The 27,934-nt window shown below is 46.3% G+C and overlaps 3 protein-coding genes across 4 annotated transcripts; 1 reads left to right on the forward strand and 2 right to left on the reverse strand.

Annotated features, from left to right (window-relative positions):
* The first annotated feature begins 19 nt into the window (after positions 1–19).
* Positions 20–2,212, forward strand: dscc1 (DNA replication and sister chromatid cohesion 1). 2 transcript variants are annotated; one of them, XM_076160808.1, is made up of 9 exons: positions 20–326; positions 419–587; positions 667–801; positions 918–1,008; positions 1,133–1,271; positions 1,377–1,429; positions 1,511–1,665; positions 1,757–1,938; positions 2,018–2,212. In XM_076160808.1, exons 1-9 carry the CDS (start codon positions 133–135, stop codon positions 2,127–2,129), a joined length of 1,230 nt encoding a protein of 409 aa, XP_076016923.1. In that variant the 5' UTR covers positions 20–132; the 3' UTR covers positions 2,130–2,212. The 2 variants fall into 2 exon arrangements, with proteins under 2 accessions (XP_076016923.1, XP_076016924.1); XM_076160809.1 differs by having other exon boundaries at positions 1,757–1,905; positions 2,018–2,211.
* Positions 2,213–3,494: 1,282 nt separating this feature from the next.
* Positions 3,495–14,511, reverse strand: LOC143008785 (carboxypeptidase Q-like). Its single transcript, XM_076160693.1, has 11 exons — positions 14,410–14,511; positions 13,745–13,874; positions 13,452–13,661; positions 13,181–13,297; positions 12,856–13,063; positions 12,532–12,739; positions 9,973–10,084; positions 9,519–9,610; positions 7,579–7,674; positions 7,154–7,259; positions 3,495–4,144 (listed from the first exon to the last, which is right to left on the reverse strand). The coding sequence occupies exons 2-11, from the start codon at positions 13,872–13,874 to the stop codon at positions 3,984–3,986; spliced, it is 1,440 nt and encodes a 479-aa protein (XP_076016808.1). The 5' UTR covers positions 14,410–14,511; the 3' UTR covers positions 3,495–3,983.
* A 2,875-nt stretch (positions 14,512–17,386) lies between these two features.
* On the reverse strand, positions 17,387–27,405 carry LOC143008769 (uncharacterized). Its single transcript, XM_076160662.1, has 5 exons — positions 27,135–27,405; positions 21,997–22,135; positions 20,425–20,708; positions 19,949–20,246; positions 17,387–19,852 (listed from the first exon to the last, which is right to left on the reverse strand). The coding sequence occupies exons 1-5, from the start codon at positions 27,192–27,194 to the stop codon at positions 19,689–19,691; spliced, it is 945 nt and encodes a 314-aa protein (XP_076016777.1). The 5' UTR covers positions 27,195–27,405; the 3' UTR covers positions 17,387–19,688.
* Between the last annotated feature and the right edge of the window lie 529 nt (positions 27,406–27,934).

Raw genomic sequence — 27,934 nt, forward strand, 5'->3', positions numbered from 1 at the left:
CGCTCACTTCCTTCCTCCCTCCAGTAGAAAGCGGGGAAATTTGACAGGAGCGCTCGCGGGAAACAAACAACAAACAACAACACAACAACACATTTGCGTCACATTTAACCTCAAAACATTCGATTTCGCGACATGACGGGTGAGTTGACGGCCAGAATGCGAACTCTGGAGGAGGTCCAGGCCACTCTGGAGATCGCCAAGCTGAAAGAAGAAGACCTGCAGAACACGATCCACTGCCTGAGCTTCGGGGACAACGTCTCCTCCGCAGACTACTGCCTGATGGAGCTGGACGACACGCTGAGCAGACACATCGAGGCTGGGCAAAGGTAGCAGCGTATCTTCTACTGTGCTTCCTTCATTGTCTTCACTTTATGAATAGTGTTACTGAGTTTAAAGCTGTGTGTGTTCGCGTCTCCAGTCTGGTGATTCGGGGTGATAAGGAGGAGCGCGCAGTGCTGTGTAGCGGTGATCTGACCTATGACCTGAAGATCGCAGACACGTCCAATGTACTGCTGTTAGTGCCCGGAGGTAGGACCCCAGACCAGCTCACCCAGAGCCAGGAGGGCTCCCATGTGGTCCACACTCCGGTATGAAGACCAGGGCGCACACACACACACACACTCTCAAACACGCACACACACTCACAGTCTCCTCTCCGTCTTGTAGATCTGGGGCTTCTGCAGCAGCTACTGGGAGCTGAGGAGAACCCGTCCCAAACTGAAGAAGCTGAAGAGGCTTCTAATGGAGAACCCGTATGAAGGACCTGCTTTAGGAGGACAGGAGGAGAACACGGAGGACAGGGTACACACACACACACGCTGCACACCTCCTCCTCATGGGAAAGCTCTGGAAGTTTGGAACGTTCTCTTTGGAATGTTGCGTCTGTGTCTGAGATCTCTGTGTTCCTTCTTTGCCAGCACACGATGATGGACCTGCTGGACAAAATCCAGGCCAGTGAAGAAGAGCTACAGGCACATCTGCAGACCATGCACGCCTGTCAGATAGATGGTAATCACACACACACACTCTCTGTCAGACTTAACCACTAATCTTCACCTTATTTGCTAATACAGACACCTAAACCCTAAGGGATTTCAGAGACGTGTAACTTTTGTTGTCCGTCCTCTTCCAGGCTTCTGGCGCATTCTGGACTTTGACTACGAGATGAAACTCGTGGGTCACGTGGCTCAGCTGGTGGATTCCGAGTCGTGGTCCTTCAACAAGGTTCCCCTGCAGACCAGTCTAGAAGAGTTGAGCCCACTGGAACCAAAGTAGGTCGGCATAGATGAGCCACACACACTAGACTGAAACATTTGACAAGAGACAGTTTCAGTCCTTAAAGACTCTATGAACAATTCAATCTTCGTCCCCTGTAGAGAAATGATTAAACACTGCTTGGACTGTTATGGGAAATGCTACACAGAAAACGGTAAGAAGCCTCGTTCATGAGAATCCAGTTCCATTCATTTGACCCTGTTAGCTGATTCTGATCCCTCCTTCCTCCCTACAGATCAGGTGTTTTACGCTTTGGATGAGGATAAAGTTTGCCGAGCCACGGCGCTGCTGCTGCTGCACAACGCCGTTAAGTTCAACCTGAGGGAGTTCCAGGAGGTTTGGCAGCAGAGCGTCCCAGAGGGGATGAGCACTCGGCTGAGCCAGCTCAAGGTTCCGCTCTGCCTCTCTCCACATTCTGAGTAGAAGAGCGGCGGCATTTCTTTCATTTCCGCCCCCTGATCCTCTTCGTCTCTCCCCGCAGAGCGTCGCCCTGGTGGACCGCAGCGCTCGTCCAGAGACCATCTGTCTGCTGCAGGTGGAGGATCTCCCGGAGGACACGCTGGAGCGATTCAACCACCTGTTTGCACTCCGAGAGAAATGGACAGAGGAGGACATCACGCCGTACATTGAGTCTGTGTCCCCGTTTAAACCTTATCACAAGCTGTAAGGTGTAAATGTTTTGTTTCATAATGTATTTCTACACCCATAATATTCTGAAACATGTCCTCTTGTCCTCACACAGGGACCTTTGTGGAGAGAAGCAGACCACAGGAGCTCTGCTCACCAAACACGCTCGGTCCTCAATGCAAAACGGGATCAAGGTCTTCAACTCCAGGCGGCCCGTGGCTACATGAGCACATGGCTGACTCACAGACACCAAGTCACTCAGCTCAGCTATCTTTGTTACTTTATACAGATTTCATTGTTTAATGTTTTGTATTGTCTGTTAGTATTCTATATAATAAAATGTTTTCTTTAATTAATTTTGGATGTCTTATTTCCTTTGTTTCATTTTTGCATTTCAATCTCTAAACACGTCTGTCTCAAGTAAACACTGACATGCATTGATAATACTGCAGAGTAACACTGAAGCCTGCAGGATGAAGCTGTCACTCAGACCTCCAGTATAACCCTACAACTCAAAGTTTCACTGGACCAAACTGGAGGCTGCTTCTGGAATCTGTCCACTAGATGGCGATCTTGTGCTGACAAACTGCTGACCGACGTCCAGCTACAGAATCTGATCGATCAAGTCCACTTCTCACTGACCTCTGGCTTGTTGTGTGACGATGCGTGAGGCCCAGAGGTTCAGATGGGAAACATGAAGCACTGATGGAGGAGCAGGGGGCATGGAACCTTCTCACATGAGGCCAAACCATACGTATAACTAATAAAATTATTTGTTTGTGCAGCCATTAAGTCTACATGTGACGCAGCTGTAGAGTTATAAACCAGGAGATCTATCAATTTGACCTGGTAACATGAATCAGTGCTGCTTATAACAGCACACAGGCTGTATGTTCACTTATTCATAACAAATGGAGAGAGCAGTTCTCCTGAGTGCAGGTAAGTCTCACTTCTGCCCGTCAACATTTCATTTAGTCTTTACCTCATCCCCCAGAATGTCCTTAGTAACTGTTGCTGGTGACACAGATGGAGGCCGGGGACCTTTAGGGAACGTCCCAGACACGCCATGGGGAAAGGCAACAGGTCACTAAGGGAGTGTGTGTGTGTGAATCAGGGTGAAATGACAACGAGACACCAGATGGTGACAAAAAAGTGACACGTTTGTGTTTCTATATCCACCGCACGCACGCACACACAAACATTCACGCACACACAGCTGTTTTTCCAAAGCTATGTACACACTGACTGCTTGAGTAACTCTGACATCCAATAAGACCGCTGACTTATCAGCTCTTGGTTAAAGAGATCACAGCTGTGTGTGCGTGTGCGTGTGCGTGCACGTGTTCTGCATCTGTCTTGTTGGCGCCTGTGTAATGATGAATCCCTTCTCCGCTCTCCTTTGTATTTTCTTCCCTTTTTTGTTTCTGCTTTTCTCTCTGCTCATCGTGCTATCATTCGTGTTTCCTCTCCTCCTTTTCTGCTTTCTATAGAAGTCATCTTCGCCCTCCTGATTCTTCTTCCTCTTTTCACCATTATAGAAACTAAACGATTGGGCAAAAATAAAAGCAACACAGTGAAGGAAAAGATGACACTTCGGCTTACACAATGTTTAATCATGAAGACGCATGATGATGATGATGAGTAAGACACACCCGGAATAATTGTAAACAATATACACACACAGTAAACGTTCCAGTACATGAGCTAACGATAAAGAACATAAACATGCATACAATGACATGTATGATGGCAGGATCAGTGTTGTGTTCTGGTTGAATACTCACGGCACTTCTTTAGTTCTGTTTCTAGATGGTCACAAACATTATTTTCCCATATTCCACATACTTGACAGAAAGACAATCACCTGAGAACATATTTGGTTTGAGACTAAGCTAAAGTCTTCATTAAGCAGCTAAATCTAAAATAAAAAAGCTAAAAGGTTTACTTTAAGAGCTCCTGGTCCTGTTGGTCATTCTCTCCCTTTGTTCCTGCTCTTCACTCAAACTCTTCATCATTGGATGGAATTCATTTGCCCTGCCTCTCTGTTGGCTGGAGGTCGTGACCCCGACCCCCCGGAGTGGCTACCTGGGCAGCATGTCCTGCAGGTCGGCCACCACATAGGCCACGACGGCCCACAATGCCGAGCAGAGGTCCATCTCTCCGGGATCCTGGACGGTCATGGTGTCGCCCTCGCTGTGGTGGAACCAAAAGTATCGGCTGTCCGCCACGTGGAGACTGGCACCTGGAGGGCAAACAGGAAGTCAGACACACACACACGCAGGGGGGGAGGGGGGGGATGACATCATGAGATAAAAACCTGCTCTGTACGTTTTCACAGTATGATGAACATCAGACTAACAACACCAAACTGATAAGACTGTGTACTTTTTCTCCACCCAAACATATTAATTCTTGTATCTAAGGTGTTATCTCTGAACCTGGTGCCGTCCTCAGAGACACAGGGAATGAATAACCAAGATTGATGCTTCACTGCTATTTCTTAACCTGATGATGAATCCAACCTGCCGGCTCACAGATTACACAGGAATTTATTAAAAGGAAAAACCTCTATTACACTTAAGCTTCTTGTTGGGCATCATTTCCTTCACCCCGTGTTGTAATCCTTCCCAAGAAACAGCAAACACGAAGGGGAACAAAGCCAACGTGTTCATGTGTGGGAGATCATCGTCATTTCAAACATGAATTACTCACTATTTCGCAGTTTCCACTCTGCTAAAAAATAAATTTCATATTTCACCCTTTATACCGAAAACCCTTTCTGAAAAACCCAAGTGTGTGTGTGTGTGTGTGTGTGTGTGTGTGTGTGTGTGTGTGTGTGTGTGTGTGTGTGTGTGTGTGTGTGTGTAGGGAGGTCATAGATGGGGAATGCGGGGGCTGACAGCCGACCATTCAGTCAGTGTGGGTGATGACGTTTGGTGTTGAGACAACAGACTTGGCTCTATGTCTATGTGCTCTCAGTGTACGGGATTAAAGACCAAGAGGGTGTGTGTGTGTGTGTGTGTGTGTGTGTGTGTGTGTGTGTGTGTGTGTGTGTGTGTGTGTGTGTGTGTGTGTGTGTGTGTGTGTGTGTGTGTGTGTGTGTGTGTGTGTGTGTGTGTGTGTGTGTGTGTGTGTGTGTGTGTTTGTGTGTGTGTTTGCGTGAGGGGAGGAGAGAGAGGCTTTATAGTGGGGCAATAGTGAAAATGACTCAGTGGTTCATCAAACAACTACAGGAGCTCAGCCACATCTGAGGCTTTCTGTAGGTTTCTGCATTCATCTAAAGAGACAAACCCCACAGGCTCAGTACTTATCAATCGATGTATATACGTTCTACAGGTTCAGATCTGAAGGTAAAGGCTGGTGGAGCTCCCTCATGCAGTGGCCCCATGTCTACGCTTTGTTACTCAGCAACCGAACTCAAACACAAACCGCCTCAGCAGCGTTGGCCTGTGACCCAGACCATAATGACCAGATCACAGTCCAGTTGCTGTGAGTTCATCCTTCCTGTCAGGAGTCGTATAGAAGACTGGGCTCCAAGAAGTCTCCTGCCAAAGCAAAAACAAAGCCCAACATCTCTCCTCCTCTTTGGTTTCCCTCGTATTCTCCTCGAACTCTGGACAGAAACGTAAACACTTATTTCCTGATGAATAAGAGGCCGGGGCAGTAATGAAGGACAATCACACTTTCTCCCCTTCAACCGTCCACCGTGACCGATCCACACAGCGGTTGACAGCATGCGAGAGAGACGACATCATCTCGTCGGTATGCGTCGGCCATTTTGGGGCTGCCATAGAAACGAGGGGAACAGGTGACAAAAAGAAAGCGATGGCGTCATTCCGCCAACGAGCCGCCTGTTCTGTCACACACACAAATTGATTTAGTTTCCCCTGCCGCCGCCCAGAAACACCACGAGCGCATTAGCTTGGAGAAAGGAGAAACAAATATGGAGACCCCTCGTCCTCCCAGTTCACAGCCTCCACCCATGACACCAAATTTACGGCAAACTTTAAATGCAACACCCAGAGATCTTATCATGGCTTTATGAATCACGCCCCGTTGTTTATCTTTCCATTTCCCCCCCGATCACTTCCAGTCCGGGCCTAGAGAGACGTATTAATTACAGTTCCGCGCTGACCGTTTTTGTATCGATGGAAGTCTTCCAAGCGAGCTTTACATCCATCCAAACACTGTAACTGGGACTTATGTGTCGGCCTGGGAGACATAAATCCCGCAGAAGCATCCAACCGTTAAGTCCTGCGCCGTGTGGTTTATTAAGGAGGGACGGCGAGTTCACCTCCCTCCATCTGTAGGTCGACGCAACCACCTTTAAATCAGACCAAACAACAGAAACGCAAAGGAAATAAAATTCAAATTCGATTCAAAACTTTGCTAAAGATCTACAGAGACCAAGAACAACACCGACTCCTGTTTCTTTCCTTTTCTCCTATAGGTGGAGGAAGAGCCGGCACTCCCGAGAACAACCATTGTACGAAAACGGGGGGCCTTTATAGGACGATACAGAATATCTACAGGACGTCCAAGAGGACACGCTCCAAATGGTTTAATAAACTCTTAACTAAGTCCAGAGAACTTCTGTAATAAAGTCCAGAGTGGCGTAAAGGCAAACCTACAGAACCATAAATCACTGAGGATCTTTATGGGTCATGGTGGAGACGTCACTCTGTTAGTTGGTAGGGAAACACGGATTGCAGTAAAAAGGGAATTTATTTGATATGCTTGTGGTCAATGCTGCTTATATGAGGTTTAAATATACTGCGTCTGTGTTCTCCTTTCCTTTCCTTCCCCCTTTTCTCAAGTCACACCGCAATGCGTCTCTGTGTACCGTCTCACTTCTTACCCAAACTCCATGGAGACAGAGACGTTGTTTACAGCAAAAACCACCACCTCTGATATAAGACCTACAGCCGCAAGAGGTTAAACCATACGGTGCACCCACCTACAGAGGTACCAGTACAGTGTGTGTGTGTGTGTGTGTGTGTGTGAGTATCCACCCAGCTGAGGGCACCCAAAGGATCCTGAGGCCGGTCAGTCTGAGTTCAGCCACTTATTCAACAACAACCGAGCCAAACGGAAGAAATCTACGTCCCTGACATCTGACTTACAAACCGCATCGCTCATGATTTCCGCCTGAAACTTTCGAATGAGGACGCTTCCTGTTTTGTGGCGGCGACGCGGCGGCCTTCCTGTGCGTCACCACCTGCCTGTTCTCTGCGTATTGATGCGGCCTAACCTGGTACGCCTGCCTTCATCCAGGGCGAGATGTCTGTCCCCTCGCCGTCCGCCTCCAGCTTGGTCGTATTAATCCGGGCCAACAGTTTGACCACTTGTTCCATCACCTGGTGGAACAGAGGAAGTGATTTGATCTCAGTTGGGTGAGAGTTTGACCCTTGACACAAACATCATCAGCTTTCACTTGACTTCCTGTCACCAGTTCATTAGGTACTGGGGTCTGACTCGGAGGTTTCGCTGCCGTTTCCGCAAACTTTAATGAAAAACAATCTGTGTGGGAAACGCTGATCTGAAAGTGAGTCGGACAGCCGAGTAGGGAAGAGAAAGTGTACTGACTGAACTTTACCTCATTGAAAAGGCAGAACATAAACACATAAACATGCTGTGTCTCTATGTGGCAACGTGTTCTCCATGTTTCCCGTCTACCTCTCGTGCCGCGTCGCTGCCAGTAAACTGCAGAGCCTTGGGGGCGAACGTACCCATGTCCGACTCCATGACCAGGTCAAAGTTCGACAGATTCACCTGGAAAGAGAAGGGGGGAGGGGGGGGGAAGGGGGTGTCAATGTAATGAGCCTGTGAATAAGACCAGAAACTTGAACTGGAATGATTCCCGGTTCATTTTCTAGCCCATCTGCTTTCACAGTAGTACAAAGACAAAGACACTCGCACCAAACCTGTGCACCGCAGCAACAGACTGACGACACCACAATCTCAGTCCAGCTGCAGTTTGGAGGTTAAGGTGGAATCAAACGTGGCAATTTGCTCAAGTTGACATTCCAGACTGACACACGGACGGCTTCAGCTCAGTTTGATACTTTTGAGTTTGAAGTAATTTCATCTGATTTCGAAACGAAGCAAAAAAATCCATGTGATCTAATTGATATCACTTCAGTTGTTATTACTGTTTGACTGACTGAATGAATGCTTTAGTGTTGCGGTCACGCTGTGTTTGTGTTCTTAAATCCACCCCAGCCCCTCTATGGTTCATTATCTCATCTCATCCTTTCCTCCTGTCGTTCTAAATTATGAACTATTTAATACCTTTCTAATAAAGAATAAAAAAACGTCCTTATATAATCATGGAAATGGAGACGGTTATGGGTCAATGCTGGGTTTTGGTCTGCAGCCAAAGCTCCGAGGACAGAAATCCTATCTGGCAATGAATTGTTTAGATTTAGGGAAGAAGTCTGGAGCCCAGCCAAAGCCTCCGCAGTCCACGGGTGCAGCGAGTCAGGACGGAGTTAAGAGGAACAGCTATGCAGCGTTACACTCTGTCACGCTGCCAAATCCCCATCTGTCCCTATAAAGTCACACACACACCGGACAAAACACGCTGAGATAAGATTTCACCCCCATTTGTTGCATTAAAAGGGTTTGAGTGACTCCTTCCTGGTTCTTATGGCACTAAAGAGACAACAGCTTTTGTGGGATTTGGTGAAATTCTCCTTACGTTGTGATCGGAATTCACGAATGAAGCGCTGTGGAAAACATCTGATCTCTGTATCCGACCTCTGTAGCGCCTCCTACAGATCACAGCACCTTGGCGGCTTGGGTGGAATCACAGGGGGAAGTTCAAGCATAGATCAGGCGGCTGCTTTGACCGGCTCACACCGAGTTCAAACACAACACCGTCCTCCCTGCGTGTCCTCTCTGTCTCCTCTCGAGTCTGCAGGGTTTCTGTCGGACTTCATGATTAAGCAGTGATCCGTTTGAAATGTTGAATTGAAACCTGATTGTGCTTCGACGAGTGCGACAAAACCAAACTCTACATTTGCCAGCATTTTGGGTTCAAATTAGCGGGTTAGGGAATTCTAGCTTCCCTTTCTGGTTAAAAAACAGAGATTAAAGCAGGAAACTCAACTCCAACATATTGAATCCAGAAGAAAAAACGCAAACAAATTCAATGTCAATGAGTATTTTCAGATAAGACTCGACGAGTAAAGGGTTTCTATGATGACTCTCATATTCTATTGCCCCCAGCAGAAATCAGACTTAAAAGCTCCAGGAACAAACTAATTACAACTAATGACATAAATCTGTATGTCATAAATCTGAATCTACAAGTTTGTTTCCACCTATTAATGACAAACACCTACATTCATATGCTCCAATTCCAATAATGTGCAAAGAAAGTCCTCTTACACATTCTTTCCCTCTGCTGATGATGATGATGATGATGATGACGATGTGCTGGCTTCCCTTTTATCACAGGCACCATCGCTCTTTGCAGCGCCCGGAGCGATCCTAACTACAGCGGCAGTGAGATTAATGAGCGGCTTTGCCCATCATAAACATGCTCCACTCCCTCTACGGATCTGTGTGTGTGCAGGTCCCAACACGCCGCCCCAATTAATAGCAGTGAGTACCTTGTGTCGATCAAAGTACTGCTGAGCTCCGACTCCGCCCTGCTCCTCGGCCGTCCACAGCACCGTGCGCAGAGTTCTCCTGGGGCGAAGACCTGCAACACACATGGAAGATCTAATATACGTACACATGTAATGTTATATACTGCATTTCAGTCTGAATCCCATGATATTTTGATTGATTTGTTCATAAACACAAATGTCAAAGTCTGTCTGCTAATCGTGTGTTTTCTGGAACAGCTTCTTGTTTACATTTCACAGGAACAGTTTGCTATTTGTCCCTAAGTCTGGATGTTGACAGGCTGAAATGTGTGTTTGTGTGTGTGCGTGTGCCTGTGTGTGACCTTCACTGCATGTTTACGCTCTCTCTTTTGCTCAGTCAGACAAATAAAGTAAAATAATCGGAATCTGTAGAAGTTTCTTTCTGTCCGCTCCACCTCCTTGTCCGCCTTCTCACCGAGGTCTTTGATGAGTGACAGGGCCTCCCAGGATACCATGGCTCCGCCCCCATCATCCATGGCGCCCTGGCCCACATCCCAACTGTCCAAATGACCGCTGAGTAAGACGACCTGGCAGGTGTGACAGATAAACAAATACAAACACAGACAGGAGAGAGAGAGAGACATGAGCGCCATGTTGGATTTCTGGGAAAGACGAGGAGCAGAATTCCCCCCTGGGACGAGCGTGTCGGACTGAATGTTCCAGGTTAGTAAACTGTGTGTGACAGAACTGAGGACTTTGACCCAGAGGTTAGAAACATTAAAGTCTGGATGAAGGAGAAATACATGAGTTTAGAATGATTTGATGATGATTTTGGCTGAGACTTGAGTGAATGAACCTGTTGCTGTTTGTTATAAATGGATCTGCTTGCTCTGCTTTATGATGGAGGCACAGCTAACTGATTAAGATCGTGAGCAGTCCGAGTACAGCTGTTAGCATACGGCACCCACAGGACAGACAGCTGAAGATATACAAGTCATATTTAGAGACCAATAAAATGTAAAACAGATGATTTTGTTCAGTTTTGATGGGAATACCAATAAAAACAGTTCCGGTTCCTTTCTGAGTGAGTCACTATCAGAGTCTGTATCTAAGACATCAACCAGGAAATCAGGAAACCAAACGCCTATGTTGACATCCCTTTGCACATTTTCCATGGAGATGATGGGAAAAAAGCAGATCTGGTTGTTGCAGCACTTGTGTGGGTGGAAGGAACCCTCAGCACTCCATCCCAGTGAGACAACTCTGAGTGGTTGTGAACGGATAAACTCTGGAGATGACTCACTTGACCCTTCTAAGGTCTTAAGAACATGTCCGCAACATTAAGCCGGTGTGTGTCCGGCTGGCGCGCACACACTTGCAGAGCCAGGGATGATGTCACCGTGCCATTTGTTTAATTTCCTCTTTCTATAAAGAAGAAGAATCTGTGTTTGGTTCCCAGATCAAAATAGTAAAAGCTGACATCAGCACTGCTCCGCTAATCCAAGCATCCTGAGTGAGGTTTGTGTTCGTTCCACATCAACATTCACCATCTCTATCAAGTGGACTTCTGCTTGTAAGGAACAGGTTTCTGTGGGTTGACTGGACGTGTGTGATGCTGAGCTGAGTGTGTGTGATTCTAAAGAATCTTGTGCTTGTCCCACAAGAAGCTGTGAACACTCGAAGCTTCCACTTGTGTGTGAACACACTCCTGGGAAAGTCCCTGTGCAGGAATGAGCTTATCAGACACTCATGGTGCAGAGAGACCTGACAGTCACATGCACACACACAAACACACAAACACTTCCCTAACAACAATAATAACACACACGCTCCGGTCAACATCCAGCGACACACTCATCATGATTCATAGCTCACGCTGTGGAAAATTCATAGACACGGCCCTATTTCACTCACGCAACTGCTGCACACTTCATCCCATCCCTCCTCCTCCTCCTCCTCCTCCTCAAACAGATGGAGTACCTGAGAGTAGCACAGTAACGTGCAGCAGGGCACCAGCTGCCCTCCTGCCCTATGTTGGATCACTCTCCTGGTCCACTCTGGTGAGACGGGTCAGAGGCGCTGACTCCAGCTATCGTGTCAGCGTCAATCCAGGGGCACGAGTGTTGTGTTTCACATCACAAACCTACAGAGCCTCGTTAGAGACCCAAGCCCGTGAGAACCAAAGAAGAATCAATCTGTAACCCTGCTTAAGAAAATGCAGCCAGAGCTCCAACACGCTTCCCTGCTACTCCATTAGTGTCTGAAGACTTATTGAAAGAGGAGGCAGAGCCCAGAGGGTCTAACAGACTCACACACACACACACTCTGAGGGGATTTCTGTGCACAGACTTGCAGGGATGAGTGGTCATGACTCACACATGGAGCCCTGTTAAAGGCCACACCTGGGTTTACGCCATTAGGCACAAAAGATAAGAACAAGTACAGGCTCTGGAAATATGCATCCTTTCAGATTTTGGATTTCCTGTCACTTAATCGGTTTGTTTTGTTCCCAGCAAGTCCAACTACCTTTTCAAAGTTTCAAACATACATTCACAAAGTTCACAAGATGTTTACACTGACAAGAGACAAACAAACAAACTGATTTGTGGATTTCTGACTAACTTTTCACGACCAAACACTGAATATATTCAGTCCAAAACTTGCTTGAAAAAATGAATCCAACAGGTGAAAAGTTTCAGTTGAACCTTTGCTCTGGTGTGTTTCCTCCCAGCCCTAATTTATACTGAATGACCTAAAGTAACTTTGAGTATTTCTCAGTATTTCCAGCTGAGCTAAGCCTGTTTTCTGGAAAGATGAACTCACACACACACGCGCACACACAGGATAAAGAGAGACTAAACAGCTGTGGGAATACGTGGAGTCAGCAGAACAAGGTTACATCGTTCTTTTCCTGCTCCATCGAAAGAAAAGTCAGAACGACCAGTAAGGAACAAAATAAAACAGAAAGAAGAAGAAGAAGTTGCCGTTGCTCGTCTCTCTCTAGGTGTGTGTGTGTGTGTGTGTTTATGTGTACCTGCTCAGGATGCTGCCAGCCCTTGATCTCAGCCACTGTGTTGAAGGAGTCTGCGTCTGGCAGAGTTTTGGCTTCCATGTTGAGCTTCACTACGATCTTCTCTCCCCTCTGAGCCATGCGGGACATCAGCTCTGCATCCTCCACAGTGATGCAGGCTGAGGGGATGCGCTTCACTCCGTCCTGGTAGTCCTGCCAACCGGTGTGGGGACTAGATCGGCGAAAGGGGGCGAATTTGAATTGATGAGACCCTTGTTATACCGGGTAGAATATGGAATTCTGAAGTGGTGGATGAGATGAAGGAGGGACAGATGGAAACATTGATACCTGTTGATAGAAAACGGAGTGATGGATCGGATGAGCGCGGCCACAGCTCCCACTTTGGCCGCTTCAGAGGCCCCGTACGCCCGGTAATCCACCGTCTCCATGTAGCTGACGAAGGGCTGGTTAAAGACCACGATCCTCCCTGCCGCTTCGCTGCCTCGACGCTTCAGCTCCTCAAAGGACTGAACCACCAACACCTCAGCCTGGATGCCTGGAGGTGAAGGAGGAGAGGAGAATCGTAAAACAACACAATCTTCTCCTATATAAGTTGAAACTTTATGATCCTGGATGTTTAGGAAGAAGAAGATCTCCTCAGCTTGGTATTTACCCTCAGGTGGAGTCCCGATGCTGCTGCCCAGTCCCAGCATTGCCAGATTTTTGGCCCTGGGCTCAACCATCTCCGCACTCTCCTTCCCTCTCACCCAGTGTGGGATTTTGACGGCCTCTGGACAAGAAAAATGTGGAAATTTACTCTTGGAAAGTTCCTCTGTCCTTGTCTTATCCCTGCATCTTGTGTCGGTGAGACACAGGGAAAAGATACGAGTGAGGGAAACTATTTTAAGAGATGTGGGATGCAGTATCTGGACAAGCCAACTCACCCAGATGGACGTCCAACCCATCCTGTGTCATAGCTTTGTGCATGTAGTTGATAGCCATCTCTAGGCTGTGGGAGCCACTGACTCGGTTCCCTATGGTGTCTGTGAAGTCTGCCAGGCGTCTGTAGGAGCGGTTCTGTGCGGCTCCCATCACAGCAAGGTCAATGATCTGTTTGGCCACGTCAGCATATCCCTGCACCTCCGCTGCCATGGCTGACACAGAAACAAAGGGAAGGTCAGGAGAGACCAAAGAGTAAAGTTAAGAACTGTGTGTCTGACGGCAGGAGTTCTGGTACCGCTCCATGCAGAATCATTGGATGCGGCTTCAGACCAAGTGGCTTGAGGGCGACAGGAACCCGGTGATGACATCATGGAGAGAGACATGAGGAAGGAGAGGAAGAGGGAGGATCTGCCCTCACATTCCATCTGCACAGAGATAGATAGATAATTTGTATTGACTATAACGGCTGTAGATTCGCAGATGCTCATGAATAATTATGTAAGAGATAAGAATAAGTTACACCTTGTCATGTATTCTTATAACTAGAAATCTATAGAAAAAGACACATAATATATATATTTAGGTGTACTTGATGTACTTCATGCTTGATGATGAACATTTAGCTCCAAACTGCGTATTAGAGTTACTGGTTTCTACTCGAGTGATAAACTTTCTCGTTACATCCGGTCCTTCATCCTGAACACGATGAATCACAGAATCACAGCATTAATGTGTCACATCCCGGAGCACAGAACCCTTTAACAGTCTGACAATGTTCCAAGTGTTCATGGCATTAGAAGTCATTTAATATCAATTCAGTTTCATTCTGAACGCTAAACGTATAAACATTGTTGTTTTTGCAGCTCGTTATACTTCAACAACAACAACGACAAAACAGCTTTTAAATGTAGAAATTGACCTACAAACTACAAACGCGCAGTTTGAGCTGCAAACACAAACCTTTGGAGATTTGTTACCAAGCTCTCTTCGCAACACACTTGCGTGATAACTTGACAGGAACACACACACACTCTCACTCTGTTTGCTCGCGGCCGCGGCGTCACGTGACCAAACAAATATGAAGTTTTTCCGCTCGGACCTTTCAGAATAAAATCGAAAGCTAATGAACAAAATAAAATGTACAAGAACATGACTTGACTTTTAAGTCTAATTTGTCGTGTATAATAACTGTACTTGTGAATTTTAACTGAGTTATACCGTTTTCACAATTCTTCATTACGACATTCTGTAAACAAGTGGTTCTCAATCCTCCCAGGGACCCACAGTGATGCAGTCTAAACAGTATGTGGCCCTGCTCTACCCAGGCCTGCTTACCCAGTTCTGTTCTATGTAGCCAGTCAAGAACAGGTAGGTCCCAACCCTTGATCAAGTGAACAAACCTGATTAACGAGGCGTGGGTAGAGGAGGCAAATATGCAGAGCTGTAGGTTGCAGGCAGCAAGATTTAGATACAGACGGCTTCATTGAGCTGTGACCTCCAACATGCAGGGTTCAGATGAGGGTCAATGTTCTTTCCAGGTGGGGAGTGAGTTTTTGCCCTATGTGAAGGAGACCCAAAGTATCTGTGGGGTCTAAGATGGAGAATAAGATCCATAGCCAAGTGATTGATGAGGCTAGAGATGGAGACAGAGACAAAGAAGAAGCAGGAAAGCCAACAAGAATAAGAAGAGGCCACCAATACAACCAGAGAATATGAGGAAATGATTGGGGTTGGGTTGGGCAAACAAGAAGCTGGAAAAGCTTCATATCTCTCTGTAACTGACTACATTAAGTATCATAGTATCATAGGGTGACCATTTCCATAACACCAAAAAGGAGGACATTATGCGGCATATCAATAAATTACCATGGTGAACATAGGACTCTGGTATACTCTCATTTACAATACAATTTTGTGTGGTTTGAAGATGTTTGTGTGGCTGAATAGGAAAAAATATTAATGAAAAGTCAGAAAGTGTTTGTTCACAGTATTTGTATTTATTCAATACATTGTGGTGTTCAAAAACTGACCACTGAGATGAATCTTTTGTGCCACAAAGCATAGCATGTGTGGACTCAAATGTAAAAAACAAATAACAGGTAACATATATAATAATAAAAAAATGCTTTTTTGAAAAGCATAAATAACCTTTAATGTTAACAACAAAGGAGATTGTAAAGAAAACAACATTTACCTTCAACTGCTCAAAAAGTATAGCATTTTTAAAGTGCTTCAGTCATTTGGGGACTTGTCTTCAGTGTGTGTGTGTGTGTGTGTGTGTGTGTGTGCGCGCGCGCGCGCGCGCGTCAGTATTTTGGTCTCTTCACATGTAGCAGCTCAGGAGACAACAGCACCTCTGTCATCATGGCTTCCAAGCCCCCACTGCCCCTCGGCCTGTTTGTATCCTGCAGGGACTGGTACAAATAACAACATAGCAAGAATACTGTTATCAACCTTCAAAAATCTGTATTGTTTTCAACCCAATAAATATAAATATTTCATGTAGCCCCTCAGTGAAATCATAAGACTAGTGTACTCACCACAATAGTTGATTGTCTATCTGCAATACTTCTGTTCTTCCCTGGCTGCATCCAAGAGTTTTTTTTGTTTCCAATGAACTTTTTGTACACCTCTGTGCAGTAATAAGTGAAATTGACACACACTTGCGGAGCCTTGTTTACGTTTTTAACCAACGATATAGCGGATATTTATCTGACACCGCTCTTAGCCAATCAGCGGATCTGACATTGCGGGCAAGTGGACGCCGATACGGGTCCGTTTCGCGGGTCCGCTTCGGAAGCCGCGATACCTCCGCGGCGAATCCGTGGAGTCTTTTTGCTGTGTGGGTGGTGCCTAAAAAAGGAGGACAAATACGCGTTCGGCTTGTGCCGGACGCCGGACAGGGCATTGAAAAGCCGGACTGTCCGGCCCAAAGCCGGACGTCTGGCCACCCTATAGTATCACCTTCACCTATCAGCTGTAAATCACTACAATTTCACTCAGGTTGGATTGTTGCTTCAGCTCCTACACTGTTTGTACCACACCAACTTCCTTATATGGGCTTATGGGGTCTATTCCTGAATTGAAATCCAAAATTCAATTCAGGAAGGTTAAAGCAGCAGACTTTACCCTGTCTTTGAGATCAAAAGAAAAAGTCAGTAATCACAAACAGTAAAGTGTAGACATGAGAATTGATGACATCATGAAATACACCTTGACTGATTCTTTAACACTCTTATAATAAGTGAATGTCCAAAATGTAAGAAGACATTTATTTGTAATTTTCCTTACCTTCTCTCCTATTTACTGAACCATTTGCTTTCAACATAATGACACACATGCTTGACATTCTGCCTCCCTGTGTCTTTCACCTCCGCTTCCTCTGCCATTTGTGTTTTTCTCTCTGCATCACTGGCTTTTGGAAAACATCTGACCATTTGGCTGCGCTCTCACGCTGCTGGCTCGGCTTAGCGCGGGGGTTTGAAAACCGGTATCTTTTTTTTTTTTCAGGCATCTAAATTTTCAAGAGGATGTTTCTTGGGGCCAGGAGGAAATGTTTTTCTGGGCTACTGTGCAACCCAGTGGAACAAAAGGCACTACTGTGTGTGTTTACCTAAAAGACTAACAACACTTAGCACTCAGGGAAGGTTCCTTTGATGTCGGAACGGTTTGTCATTTTGTACTACAGGTGTTCAGCGGCAAAGACACACTGGGAACAATTACTGCCTCGGTCACTGATTAGCAGATTGTGTCTATGAGAGAGAGAGAGAACGTCAAAACAGCATACTACTGCTGACCGAGTGAAAATATGTGTTTTCTGCCATGCGCATCTGTGTGTGTGTGTGTGTGTGTGTGTGCCAGTGGAGGAATGTCCTCTCTTACAACCAAATCGTTCCCCCAAGCGATGGAATGAGAAACAGCCCATTGAAACGCTGCGTTGAAGCCACATCTTTTATTCAGTAGTGAACCTCATAAGATACATATTTTCAGAAACACAGTTCTCTTGTGCTCATGTCACCATCCTGTCTAACTCCACTTCTCATTGGTCCCCCACATCCGTCCAAAACCAAGTCTGGAGTCAATTTATATTCAATTCCGATCAGAAGTATTGGCAGTAGAGAAGAATCACAGAGTGTGTTTGGGTTGAAAATTGAATCCAGGCTCGACAATGAACTTAAACATAAATATAAAAAAAAAGCAGTAGGCACAAATAGGCATTGAACATCTGTAAATACTGTACACTTCATATTGTCACTAATATATATTACCTGCACTGTGTTTTAATAATGTACAAATACATAATAGTATCGTCGCTATACTGCAGAGATCCTAAAGGAGAGAGACCAAGCGTCTTCACAGGATGGCAGGCGTTTCTCTAACCTTTCATGAATGCAGTTTATGGTCTTTGTCCTGACGCCAGAAATGTCAGCGTGGTTCTAGGAAAAGGGAAATATAATCCAGAACTATAACAGATGTGGTCCGGCACCAGCGTGGCACCAGCAGCGTCAGCCCCCCTCCAGAGGCCCACAATCAAGATGAACTTAACAAGCTGCACGACACGAAGCTCAAACAATTATATACAGGGAATAACAGTGGGGTATTGATCAGATTCCATCATCCGTATGTGTCTCAGATCGCATTGAATTGCTTCAGAAATGGTTTTTTTGTCCCTCACGCAGGAAAAGCAAGGCGTCCAAACACGAGCCTGGATCCGTTCTTACATCTTGAAGTAATTGCGTTGCCTTTAACGTCACACCAGAGCAATAAAATACACAACAGCAATCTGGAATCGTTGCAGCTTTGATAAGAATCTGTATTTAATGAGGGCTGGATCGACCTTCTCTATCACTGTACTGCCAATGAAGCTGCTTTCAGGCAAACGTCCCTCCATTGGTGTGTGTAACCTGGCAGATATTTGGGTGAGTGACATTCTGAGCTTGACACGATTGCACTTTTCACCAGCTTTTGTATCCAATCACAAAGGAATCACACGTCTTGTTCCTGCGCTTCCAATCAGAAGCTCAGAAGTCAAACTGAAATCCTCTAACCCGACTTATTTTAGCTTGTCAGAGACACTCGGTGGCGTCGCTGTCCTTTTAAACTCAAAGCTGCAGTAATGACTGGATGGAGATGACAGTCAGAGAGGAATGTACTTTGGTTTTGGTCAGAGAGCATCAGTCACTTGCACCATTTCTGAATTATAGTCATTAGCTTTGGTTCCACTTAACGGCGCTGCTTTGTCCCAGATGCAAAAGGCACACAACGCTAACTAAAATCTCCTCAAGAGTTTAAAAATGGCTTACGGAAATATAACTAATAAACATAAAAGACATTGGAAAAAAAGCTACTTAAAAAATAAAGAAAAAGACAAAGAAAGCACTTTACAGTTATATTTGGTCGATTCTACGAGCGTCAGAATTCTGCAGGAAACAAAAACAAAACAAAACAATCGATGTACCTGCAGGGAAACAAAAATCTCTCATTGCAACACTGAACAGAGTGACAGAACAGATTCACTCCTCTTTACAAAAACAAAAACATCTTCCACTCGGCAAAAGAAAGCGTACACGAAATGAAATGTAACAAAAACTCGGCAAATTTGACCGCGAATAAAGAGTAAAAAAGGTCTTTAGTAATGATTCCATATGTAGTACCGTTTCCTTTAAGTCTTATTCGTACGAGTGTGTCGCCTCGTCGAGTCGAGCTGGGACAGTTCAGCTGCAACTCCGTTTAAAAAGGGACACGTTTCCACGGTAACACAGAACCAGGTCCAAGTCAGAGTCCAGTGTGGTTCAGTTTCTCAAAGTACTACAGGCACGACGTCGTCAACGCTCTGCAGTGGGTTAGTTTGCTGCGAGACGAGACGGGCTGCGGAACTCTAGAGACGATGGATCCTTTCTTCAAATTTAGGAGGGGTGTTAATATCTCAGTCCTTCCCTGGAATGGAATGATAGGAATGCATTTTAATACCATTTTTGTTCCCTTGTGTCCTCTTCTTCACAGACACTGAGCGTTGATGCGGAGAAAGAGGTGAAAGGACAGCACGGGAGGTCAACGAGGAGGGAGGAGAGGAGACGAGGAGAGGAGAGGAGGGGGGGGAAGGACAAAAAGGGAGGAACGCTGCAGAGGAGCAGAGGAGCCTCGACTTCAACCAGATGAATCATCTTATTAAGCTCTTATAGATCCAATCTCGGCCCGATTAGCAGGCGACAGGTTCCGTGCTGCCCCTGCTTGTGAGCTCAGGCGTAGAACTCCTTGTCGGGCGCTTTGTGATAGGCGGTGCTGGACAGCTTGGTGTCCCCGAGGTCGTAGCTGCCCTCGTCCTTCTTCTTCATGCGGTACGCCAGGAGCATGAGCAGGAAGACGGCGCAGAGGAACCCAACCACTCCGCACGCGATCACCGCTGCAGGGGACAACAGAGAAGGTCAAGATTAAGAAGCGTTCATCACAACACAGAGGAGTTAAAGCGTTGGGACACAGAGGGAGACGCTCTGTTTACCTGCCAGGACCTCCGTCCTCTCCCAAAGGTTCTCTGACGTCACCTCTCCAGGCTGGATCATTCTGCCGCCATGGCCATTTTTAGCCATAAGCTCATTTTGGTCCTCTTTAGTCAGGATTTCATTTCCGTCTTCTATGAATACAACGTCTACAACTTTGTCCTCGGGGAGTGGGAGGAAGTTGTCCTCCTCCTCTTCAGGCTTGATGACGTCTGAGTGGACTTCGGTTGGGGTGGGTTCACTGGGAGGCGAGCTGCTGTGGCTTTCATCGGTAGCGGTTGTTGGATGAGTTTGTGGCACCTGAGGAAGACAAATACAGAGGAAAAGATGGATGGATAAATGTGTTGGTAGAGAGAGAGATGGGAAGACCTTTGGGAATGTGTGGAGAAGGACTTGAAGCACTTTGAAGCACTGGAAACTGTCTGTGAATCATTGTTTAGTGGTTAAGGGATTTAAGGAAAATAATGTTCTACTGTACCTCCGTTTCTTCCTCCTCCTTCTTCTCCTCCTCCTCTGTCTTTCCTCCAAAAAGTTTCTCCTCCTTCTCTCCCTCCTCCTTCTCAGGGAGGATATACTGGGTTGTGGTCGTGTCCTCCACTGTGGTCGCTGGGTCCTGGCTGGACGCCGCCGTGGTTGCCGGGACGTGTGGAGCGCTCCTCGTCTCAGGTTGACTCGTGGACGCTTCTTTGTCCGGTGTGGTCTCGGTCGCGTTGAAGACGAACTTCGTGATGGTGGATCCCTTCTCTATGAGGTGTGTGAGAGCTGCGGAGGGAAAAAAAGGTTAAAGTCACGTCAGGCTAATCTGTGAGAACTTTGGTTTTTGGGGGACAGACAGCAGGTCCACTGTGCTCTCAGCAGATCAATAATCAGATCAGTGTGCTGCAAGTTTACTTTACTGGAAGTTACCAAAGAGCATCGTAGCATGGAGGTATGTTCACGCTACACACTCTGAAAGTACAAGTGAGTCATTCATCTGCTGTCTGCCAATAAAAACCTCACCTGTTTCACTACACACAACCTCAGGACAAACATCTGGTGTGTGTGTGTGTGTGTGTGTGTGTGTGTGTGTGTGTGTGTGTGTGTGTGTGTGTGTTACACATGAATGCAGGGGGCCAGGAGACATTCTTCCTCATGCACTTAAACATGTAGAATAATAAAAACTAAGCACCAGGAGGCCCAGATGATGATGTAACCCCTCTGAGTCGCCCCTGTCTAACAGAGGACATCTTAGTTTGTGGCGTCAGGTCTACATCTCCATCCTCCAGTGAACTTTGGTGCTGAGGCGGCAAAGGAAACGCCGACTCATCTTTTCTTTCAAAAACGCAATTCTTTGCTTCTTTATCTGGGGAGCTGTGAAGGTGAGACGGTGCTGACGGCGCACAGGCGGCAGATGCTGAGCGACGCTCTACAGGTGCTGTTACTATGACGACAAGAGCCAGACACACACGCACGCCACTGCGACACAGTGTGTGATCGCCCGGGTTCTCCTCATTGAGAAATATCAATTTGAAAGAGATGAAAAGAAAGAGCCGCTGGCGTGGCTCTTATTCCGTACAGGAACTCTTTGCAGTGTGTCGTACCACAACGAGACGTCACAGAGGAAGGCTTCACCGTGTGTGAGACACACAACATTTGCAATTGTTTGTAGTGTGGTTTGGAATGTTGCTACAGTTGCTCTGGTTTCCTCTCAAAAGACGAGCAGCCTACGTGAAACTGAAAGTCTATAGGTTCCGTGTGTGTGTGTGTGTGTGTGTGTGTGTGTGTGTGTGTGTGTGTGTGTGTGTGTGTGTCCAATCATCTCCTCATGAAGGAGACGCACACATGTGGAGTGTAAGGACAGTAATGATGATTATATACATTATTATGTCAGAGTGATGATGGGAAAATCATCATGTTCTCTAAGCTTTGTACAAGCATGTGTGTGTGTACATGTGATTGTTGTTACCAATAGAGGAGATGTGAGATGAGTTAAACCATCTTCCGCCCCCTGCGTTGTGTCTTATGTCAGGTAAAACTCCATGCGTGTGTGTGTGCGTGTGTGTTTTCTTACCGGAGTCTCCTGATCCGGATCCGGAGCCTGAGCCAACGTCACCGTCTTCATCGTCGACGGGGAAGTCACCGGACGGCCGGCCCTCGAGGTAAAGGTCATCTGACGGGGGGGAAGAGGGGGACTGGGAGGAGACCAAGGCCTGGACGAGAGAGGGAGAGAGAGACAGAGAGTCAGAGAGAGAGAGAGCCATAGATAGAGAGAGAGAGAGAGAGGGGACAATGTTACTTTAGTGTTACGGTCATTCACGGCCAGAGAAAGGAGAACTGTGGAGCAAACAAAGAAGAAGAAGAGAAACACTGACAGAGATAAGGAGAGAAAGTAGGACACACACACACACACACACACACACACACACACACACACACACACACACACACACACACACACACACACACACACACACACACACACACACACACACACACACACACACACACACACACACACACACACACACACACACACACACACACACACACACACACACACACACACACACACACGAATTCTTGATTTACTTCTTTCACACTCGCAGAATTCCTTCCAGTAATTGAAAACACATGAAGGTCTGCAGTTTGGACGTAAAACAATACCTCCCACAAGCAATGATCTACACTAGCCAAATATGCACTGGTGTGTGTGTGTGTGTGTGTGTGTGTGTGTGTGTGTGTGTGTGTGTGTGTGTGTGTGTGTGTGTGTGTGTGTGTGTGTGTGTGTGTGTGTGTGTGTGTGTCCATGGTATGTACTGCGACCATAATGCAGCATGTAAATGGAGTCGTATCATGCGTTGTGTGACACTAATTTGTGATGCTTCACAGAGCCGGACGGCCGAGACGTAAATACGAGGGAAAACACACACACACACACACACACACACACACACACACACACACACACACACACACACACACACACACACACACACACACACACACACACACACACACACACACACACACACACACACACACACACACACACACACACACACACACACACACACACACACACACACACACACACACACACACACACACAGCGAGCGGGAGAGAACACACACACACACACATTTCACAAGCTCATATCGGAGGCTTGCAAACTGCCCACCAAGCAAGTGCTTGATACGAGACGGAGAACTGAGAGACCAAACAGGAAGATGCAACGATCAACCACAGAAGAAGAGTTCATAGATGCTGGTAGTCAGACAGGGACACACACACACACACACACATAGAGGAGGATGAATATGGCCCGTTGAGACTTGAGGTATGTCTGGTATGTGTACTATGCTTCTACTAACACAGGTGCTGAGAGAGAGAGAGCGAGAGCGAGAGAGAGAGAGAGAGAGAGCAGTAGCGTTGGTGTAAAGCAATGAGCTGGGTATAGAAGAAGAAGCGTTGCTGTGGACGTCATACTGGAGTCGTTTCTTCCTCATCAATCAGTGCGTTTACATGAGTGATGAAGATGACTCATCAACGTCAGAGGGGATTGAGGCTTTGCTCACACGGGGTCACACACTCAGAGGGTGAGACTGTAAATCGTTTTTTCCCACATGCGTGTAAGAAGTTAGTCACAGTGAAGCCTCTGCCTGTCTCACACTTCTGCCTTCATCACAGTGAGGACAAGTTATCACCGTGTGTTCACATCAACGACTGTTCCTGTTTACATCTCGTTCTAAATTGGAGGATGATATTGGATATTACAATAATAAAGATAATGCATCTTAGTTGTTAAATGTTTCGCTACGATAACAAACTTTCACAGATTTCAATAACTTTGACTCGGAGGATAAAATGTCAACAACGACAATAAAACACACACAGATTCAAGTGTGCCGGGGCCTGAGCGCACACGTCGTGTGTGTCCTCGGGCAGAGATTAACCCGAGCAGACGCTGCACTCGGCAACACGTTAACACACAAACACAAACACACACACACGAGGCTCGTCTGATGAGTCCCTCTTATGTTTGTGTGACTGAGCTCAGTAACAGATCTATAGATGCAGTCAGCGGCACACACCAGCTACCTGAGATGTAGGAGAGGGTCAAGCAGGGACATGCAATTTCACACTCACACACACTCTCATACACACAGACAGGCAGACAGACAGCAGGACACACAGATGAAGATAAAACTATACATTCAAAAGAGAGTTCTGTTCCCAGCAGCTTGTGAGACGTCTGTCGTTTTACGGGAAGACGTGACTCAGTCGCTCAAACGTTACACACATCTGGAAAACATGGAGCTACATATGTATGACTCGCATGAAGGCACACACACACACACACACACACACACACACACACACACACACACACACACACACACACACACACACACACACACACACACACACACACACACACACACACACACACACACACACACACACACACACACACACACACACACACACACACACACACACACAGAGAGAGAGAGAACGTATATAATAACCATCTGGCCCCCGAGAGCTTTGTCATAGTGAAGACAGTTTTCTGGGAAGGTCACAGAGTTAAAACACTGCAGACATGCAACTCATCTATCAACACAGTGGGGGGTTGGGGCGGGTGTGTGTGTGTGTGTGTGTTTGTATGGGTGTGACAGTGAGAGAGAGTGAGGGGGGAGGGGTTACTTACTAAGTGCACTATATACTTTTCATACTAAACATTTATTTTGTGGACGTGTGTGTATTACAGTGTGTGTTTCTGCAGCGGGCGGCTCGACACAGTCAGGTTGCGTAACTGCTAGAAGACCATAGCAGACCTGTCATCACCATGTAGACATGAGCAGCACACACACTGCTCACCTGGGAGAGTGTGTGTCTCACCAACAATGGCTGGAAATCCATCGTGGAACATTTAAAACTGTGTCTCTTGTCTTTGTTTGAACATATGATTGTATGACAGGGAGCAGTGTGTAGGTCTGTACACATGAGCTACCAGCGTAAGAATAAGATGGACCCATGTAAGTCTGTTTATTTTAGAATGATGTATATATCATTTACCCTATTTCTAAAAAAGAAAAGTCATTAATAGCAACAAAATCCTCTGATATCTTTTCACACAGACAACAAAGTGTGATCTCCTTAAAGGAACCTGTGGAGTGTGACATACTGGTATAACCCAAGAGTCCCAGCAGCTCTGTGGTCAAGGAAACTCAATCCCCTGACCGCCAACCTGTGGGGAAAACCACACACACTCCCCTCACGTCTCTCACTGCTGCAGCTGAGCCTATTTAGCTTCATTTCAAACATTTTCCTGGACTTGTTCTGAGTTTTTTAACTCCAGCGTAAAAAGTCCCCAAGGACATGCAGAGGTTTGGAAATCAAGACAAACGACTGACAAACTCAAACAAATGTCAGGCAGCGCCAGAGGCAATGAATGCGCGTGTGTGTGTGGGTGTGTGTTACTGTGTTTGCCGTCGTCTCTGTACTTCACTGTTGTGACTTGTAGGATTGGTCAGTTAACCTGCTCACACACCTCAGTGACCTCACTGTGCACACAACGCAGGGAGGAAGAGGATGTCAGCGACCATTTGTTTGACTTTGTTGGAAGATCGCTCATTCAAATCTACCTGACTTTGCTCTTCCTGCTGTAAAAGGAAAATGGGTTTCAGAGGCAACAACAAAATGATGATCGGTAATTATGCGAGTTGAGATATGACCTCTTAGTCCTCCCACACAGTTTGCCCTCCGGCTGTGTGGAATACTGTGTCTCTCACACAGCTACACAGTGCTTGCCTGGACTGGCCCACTGGGATGCACTGCGTGTGTGTGAGTGTGTGAGTCATCCATCCAGAGAATGACACCACTACCGGTTCACCATGTGTCACCGCCAGACATTTCATTTCTATAATAACGTGAGGAAAATCATCGCCTAAGCAGAACCTTCCACAGTGGCCACCGTCACCGTGACACCCGTACCTCCCAGAAAGTGACAGTGTGACCACAGGCTGTGCCATCACACCCTGCAATCTGGGGCCGGAGTGACTGACAGAGGCATCAACTGAGCTGGGATCAAAGTACTCTGGGTCCGTCACACAAAATAACACAAATACTACATTACAAAACGCAGAATGGGAAAAAAATCTGTGAAAGTACTGCAGCAGATAAATGCTTCTTTTCCTGTAATAACACGAGTTTCTATGGTGACGCACACCGAGATCAAACCTAGTGAGGCTCAGGTGGTATCAGGAAGTTTATAACCTCATATTTAGACGTTGAAAAACAAAAATCCAGCCATACAGGACGGTTTTGCGTTGGAGGTATTTCATCTCGCGTCTGGCCCACGCGTGCTGCCTACTCGCCAGGTTCATCTGCCCCCACATCCAGCAGGATCATCTCAGGTTTCCACTCTCTCCACTCCACAGTATACACTCTGTAAATCACCTCTCTCTCTCTCTCTCTCTCTCTCTCTCCCCCTCTACGACTTTTAACAGTCTGTAAATCGTGCAGCCTGGATATTTTTCACATTTACCAGTTTACAGCCCGTTTGCTGCAGCCTGTCATTTACAGGTGTTTTCCACATTTCCCCAAAACTCTTAAACACACACACGAGGAAAGAGAGAAATTGTACGTTAAGACAAGCCAGACTTGTTATGTCAGGCAGAGCAAAACATCTCTCAGTTTACGTCATTCTTTGAATATTTTGCCCTGGTGACCGATCACTTATTCATCCTGTTTAGACTATTCTGCCTTTAAATGCTGACCTTCATTCAGCAGAGAAAGGGCATTTAAGAAGAAGAAGAGACACTCGGGCAGGTCAGGGTGTGGATCGAGTCCCCCGGTTGAAGAAGCTTTGGCCCCAGGTGAACTTGACACCGACTGAAAGCGACATTGGTGGAATATAGTATCATTAAAACCTGGATTAGTCTGCCGATAAATAGCGCCTGTGTACATAGGTTTGCTTCCTCGAACATATAAAAATATAGTAAGTATAGATCAAAACAGTTTCTATATGGTTTAAAGAGGAAATAAACACACAGTACAGTGAAAGTAGAGGCCACAAAATGACACAAAAACACCGCAGACACTGACTCAATGTGTTATATCGCCTGAAATTCAGAAATTAAAGTAACATTTATCAGACAGATAAACAATTAGAGTTAAATTGAAGAATATCCGACACACACTTACTTTGTCACTGATGAACCCGGTCGCAAGCGCGAGGACGAACACCAACCGAAGATTCCACATCTTTAACTTCCCACAAGGAGCGAAAACGGACAAATATGGCGAATAAAATCAGGAACTGTGCGGTGAAAGCGGGGGGAAAAAGACTCAAATGAGTGGAAATGGGGCAGTTTGTCGTCCCGTCGTCTCCGCTGAAGCCTCGTCGAGTGAGTGGGAGCAGCAGCAGCTTCCACGCGCGTTCACTTCTGCCGAGTTTCTGTGTGGAAGTTCGACTTGTTTGGACTCCTGCTAGTACAGCGTGGCCCCGCGTGACGTCAGCACGGCGTGACGTTCACCTGGGAGGGGCGCGGCCAGGCCGGGAGTGTTTCTCAATGGTCGCGCGCGCGCACAAACACGCACATACACGCACGAGCGTATCAAAGCAGCGCATTAAAACTCCAATGACAAATTAAATATACTGTAATATAATATATAATAATGACGTAAAATATACCAACAGATACAATAAAGACACAGTAGAAATCGAGTAGAATTAAGATAGTAAGACGGAGGAAGTATCCGGTGGTATTTGGACCCCGGTTGGTGATTCTGAAAATGCATAAAAAGATAAATAAATAAATCCTTACTGTGCAAAGTTCTACACAAATAACTCGTTTTAATAAGGTTAAAAGTTATTAAACTAAGATTGGGCTTTTGTTGAAATTAGGCCAACTCGTCCTGTATGTATGATACTTATACAAACTCACAACATAATCCCATAACAACGTACAGCAGCCCTCACTGAGATGCTGTGCTTGACTGAT

The sequence above is a fragment of the Genypterus blacodes genome, unplaced genomic scaffold (assembly GCF_046128005.1).
Source record: "Genypterus blacodes isolate CSIRO-AG114 ecotype Tasmania unplaced genomic scaffold, CSIRO-AGI_Gbla_v1 ptg000107l_1, whole genome shotgun sequence".
NCBI classification, from domain to species: Eukaryota; Metazoa; Chordata; class Actinopteri; order Ophidiiformes; family Ophidiidae; genus Genypterus; species Genypterus blacodes.

Excerpts from the sequence above, each read along its gene's own strand:
- dscc1 (XM_076160808.1), top strand. The coding sequence starts at position 133 with ATGACGGGTGAGTTGACGGCCAGAATGCGAACTCTGGAGGAGGTCCAG. Across the intron at positions 802-917 it reads AGGAGAACACGGAGGACAGG|CACACGATGATGGACCTGCT; the intron begins GTACACACACAC and ends CTTCTTTGCCAG. Across the intron at positions 1,009-1,132 it reads GCACGCCTGTCAGATAGATG|GCTTCTGGCGCATTCTGGAC; the intron begins GTAATCACACAC and ends GTCCTCTTCCAG.
- LOC143008785 (XM_076160693.1), bottom strand. The coding sequence starts at position 13,874 with ATGGAATGTGAGGGCAGATCCTCCCTCTTCCTCTCCTTCCTCATGTCT. Across the intron at positions 13,662-13,744 it reads CAATGATTCTGCATGGAGCG|CCATGGCAGCGGAGGTGCAG; the intron begins GTACCAGAACTC and ends TTTCTGTGTCAG. Across the intron at positions 7,260-7,578 it reads GCAGCGACGCGGCACGAGAG|GTGATGGAACAAGTGGTCAA; the intron begins GTAGACGGGAAA and ends CTGTTCCACCAG.
- LOC143008769 (XM_076160662.1), bottom strand. The coding sequence starts at position 27,194 with ATGTGGAATCTTCGGTTGGTGTTCGTCCTCGCGCTTGCGACCGGGTTC. Across the intron at positions 20,709-21,996 it reads ATCCGGATCAGGAGACTCCG|CTCTCACACACCTCATAGAG; the intron begins GTAAGAAAACAC and ends TTCCCTCCGCAG. Across the intron at positions 20,247-20,424 it reads AGGAGGAGGAAGAAACGGAG|GTGCCACAAACTCATCCAAC; the intron begins GTACAGTAGAAC and ends TGTCTTCCTCAG.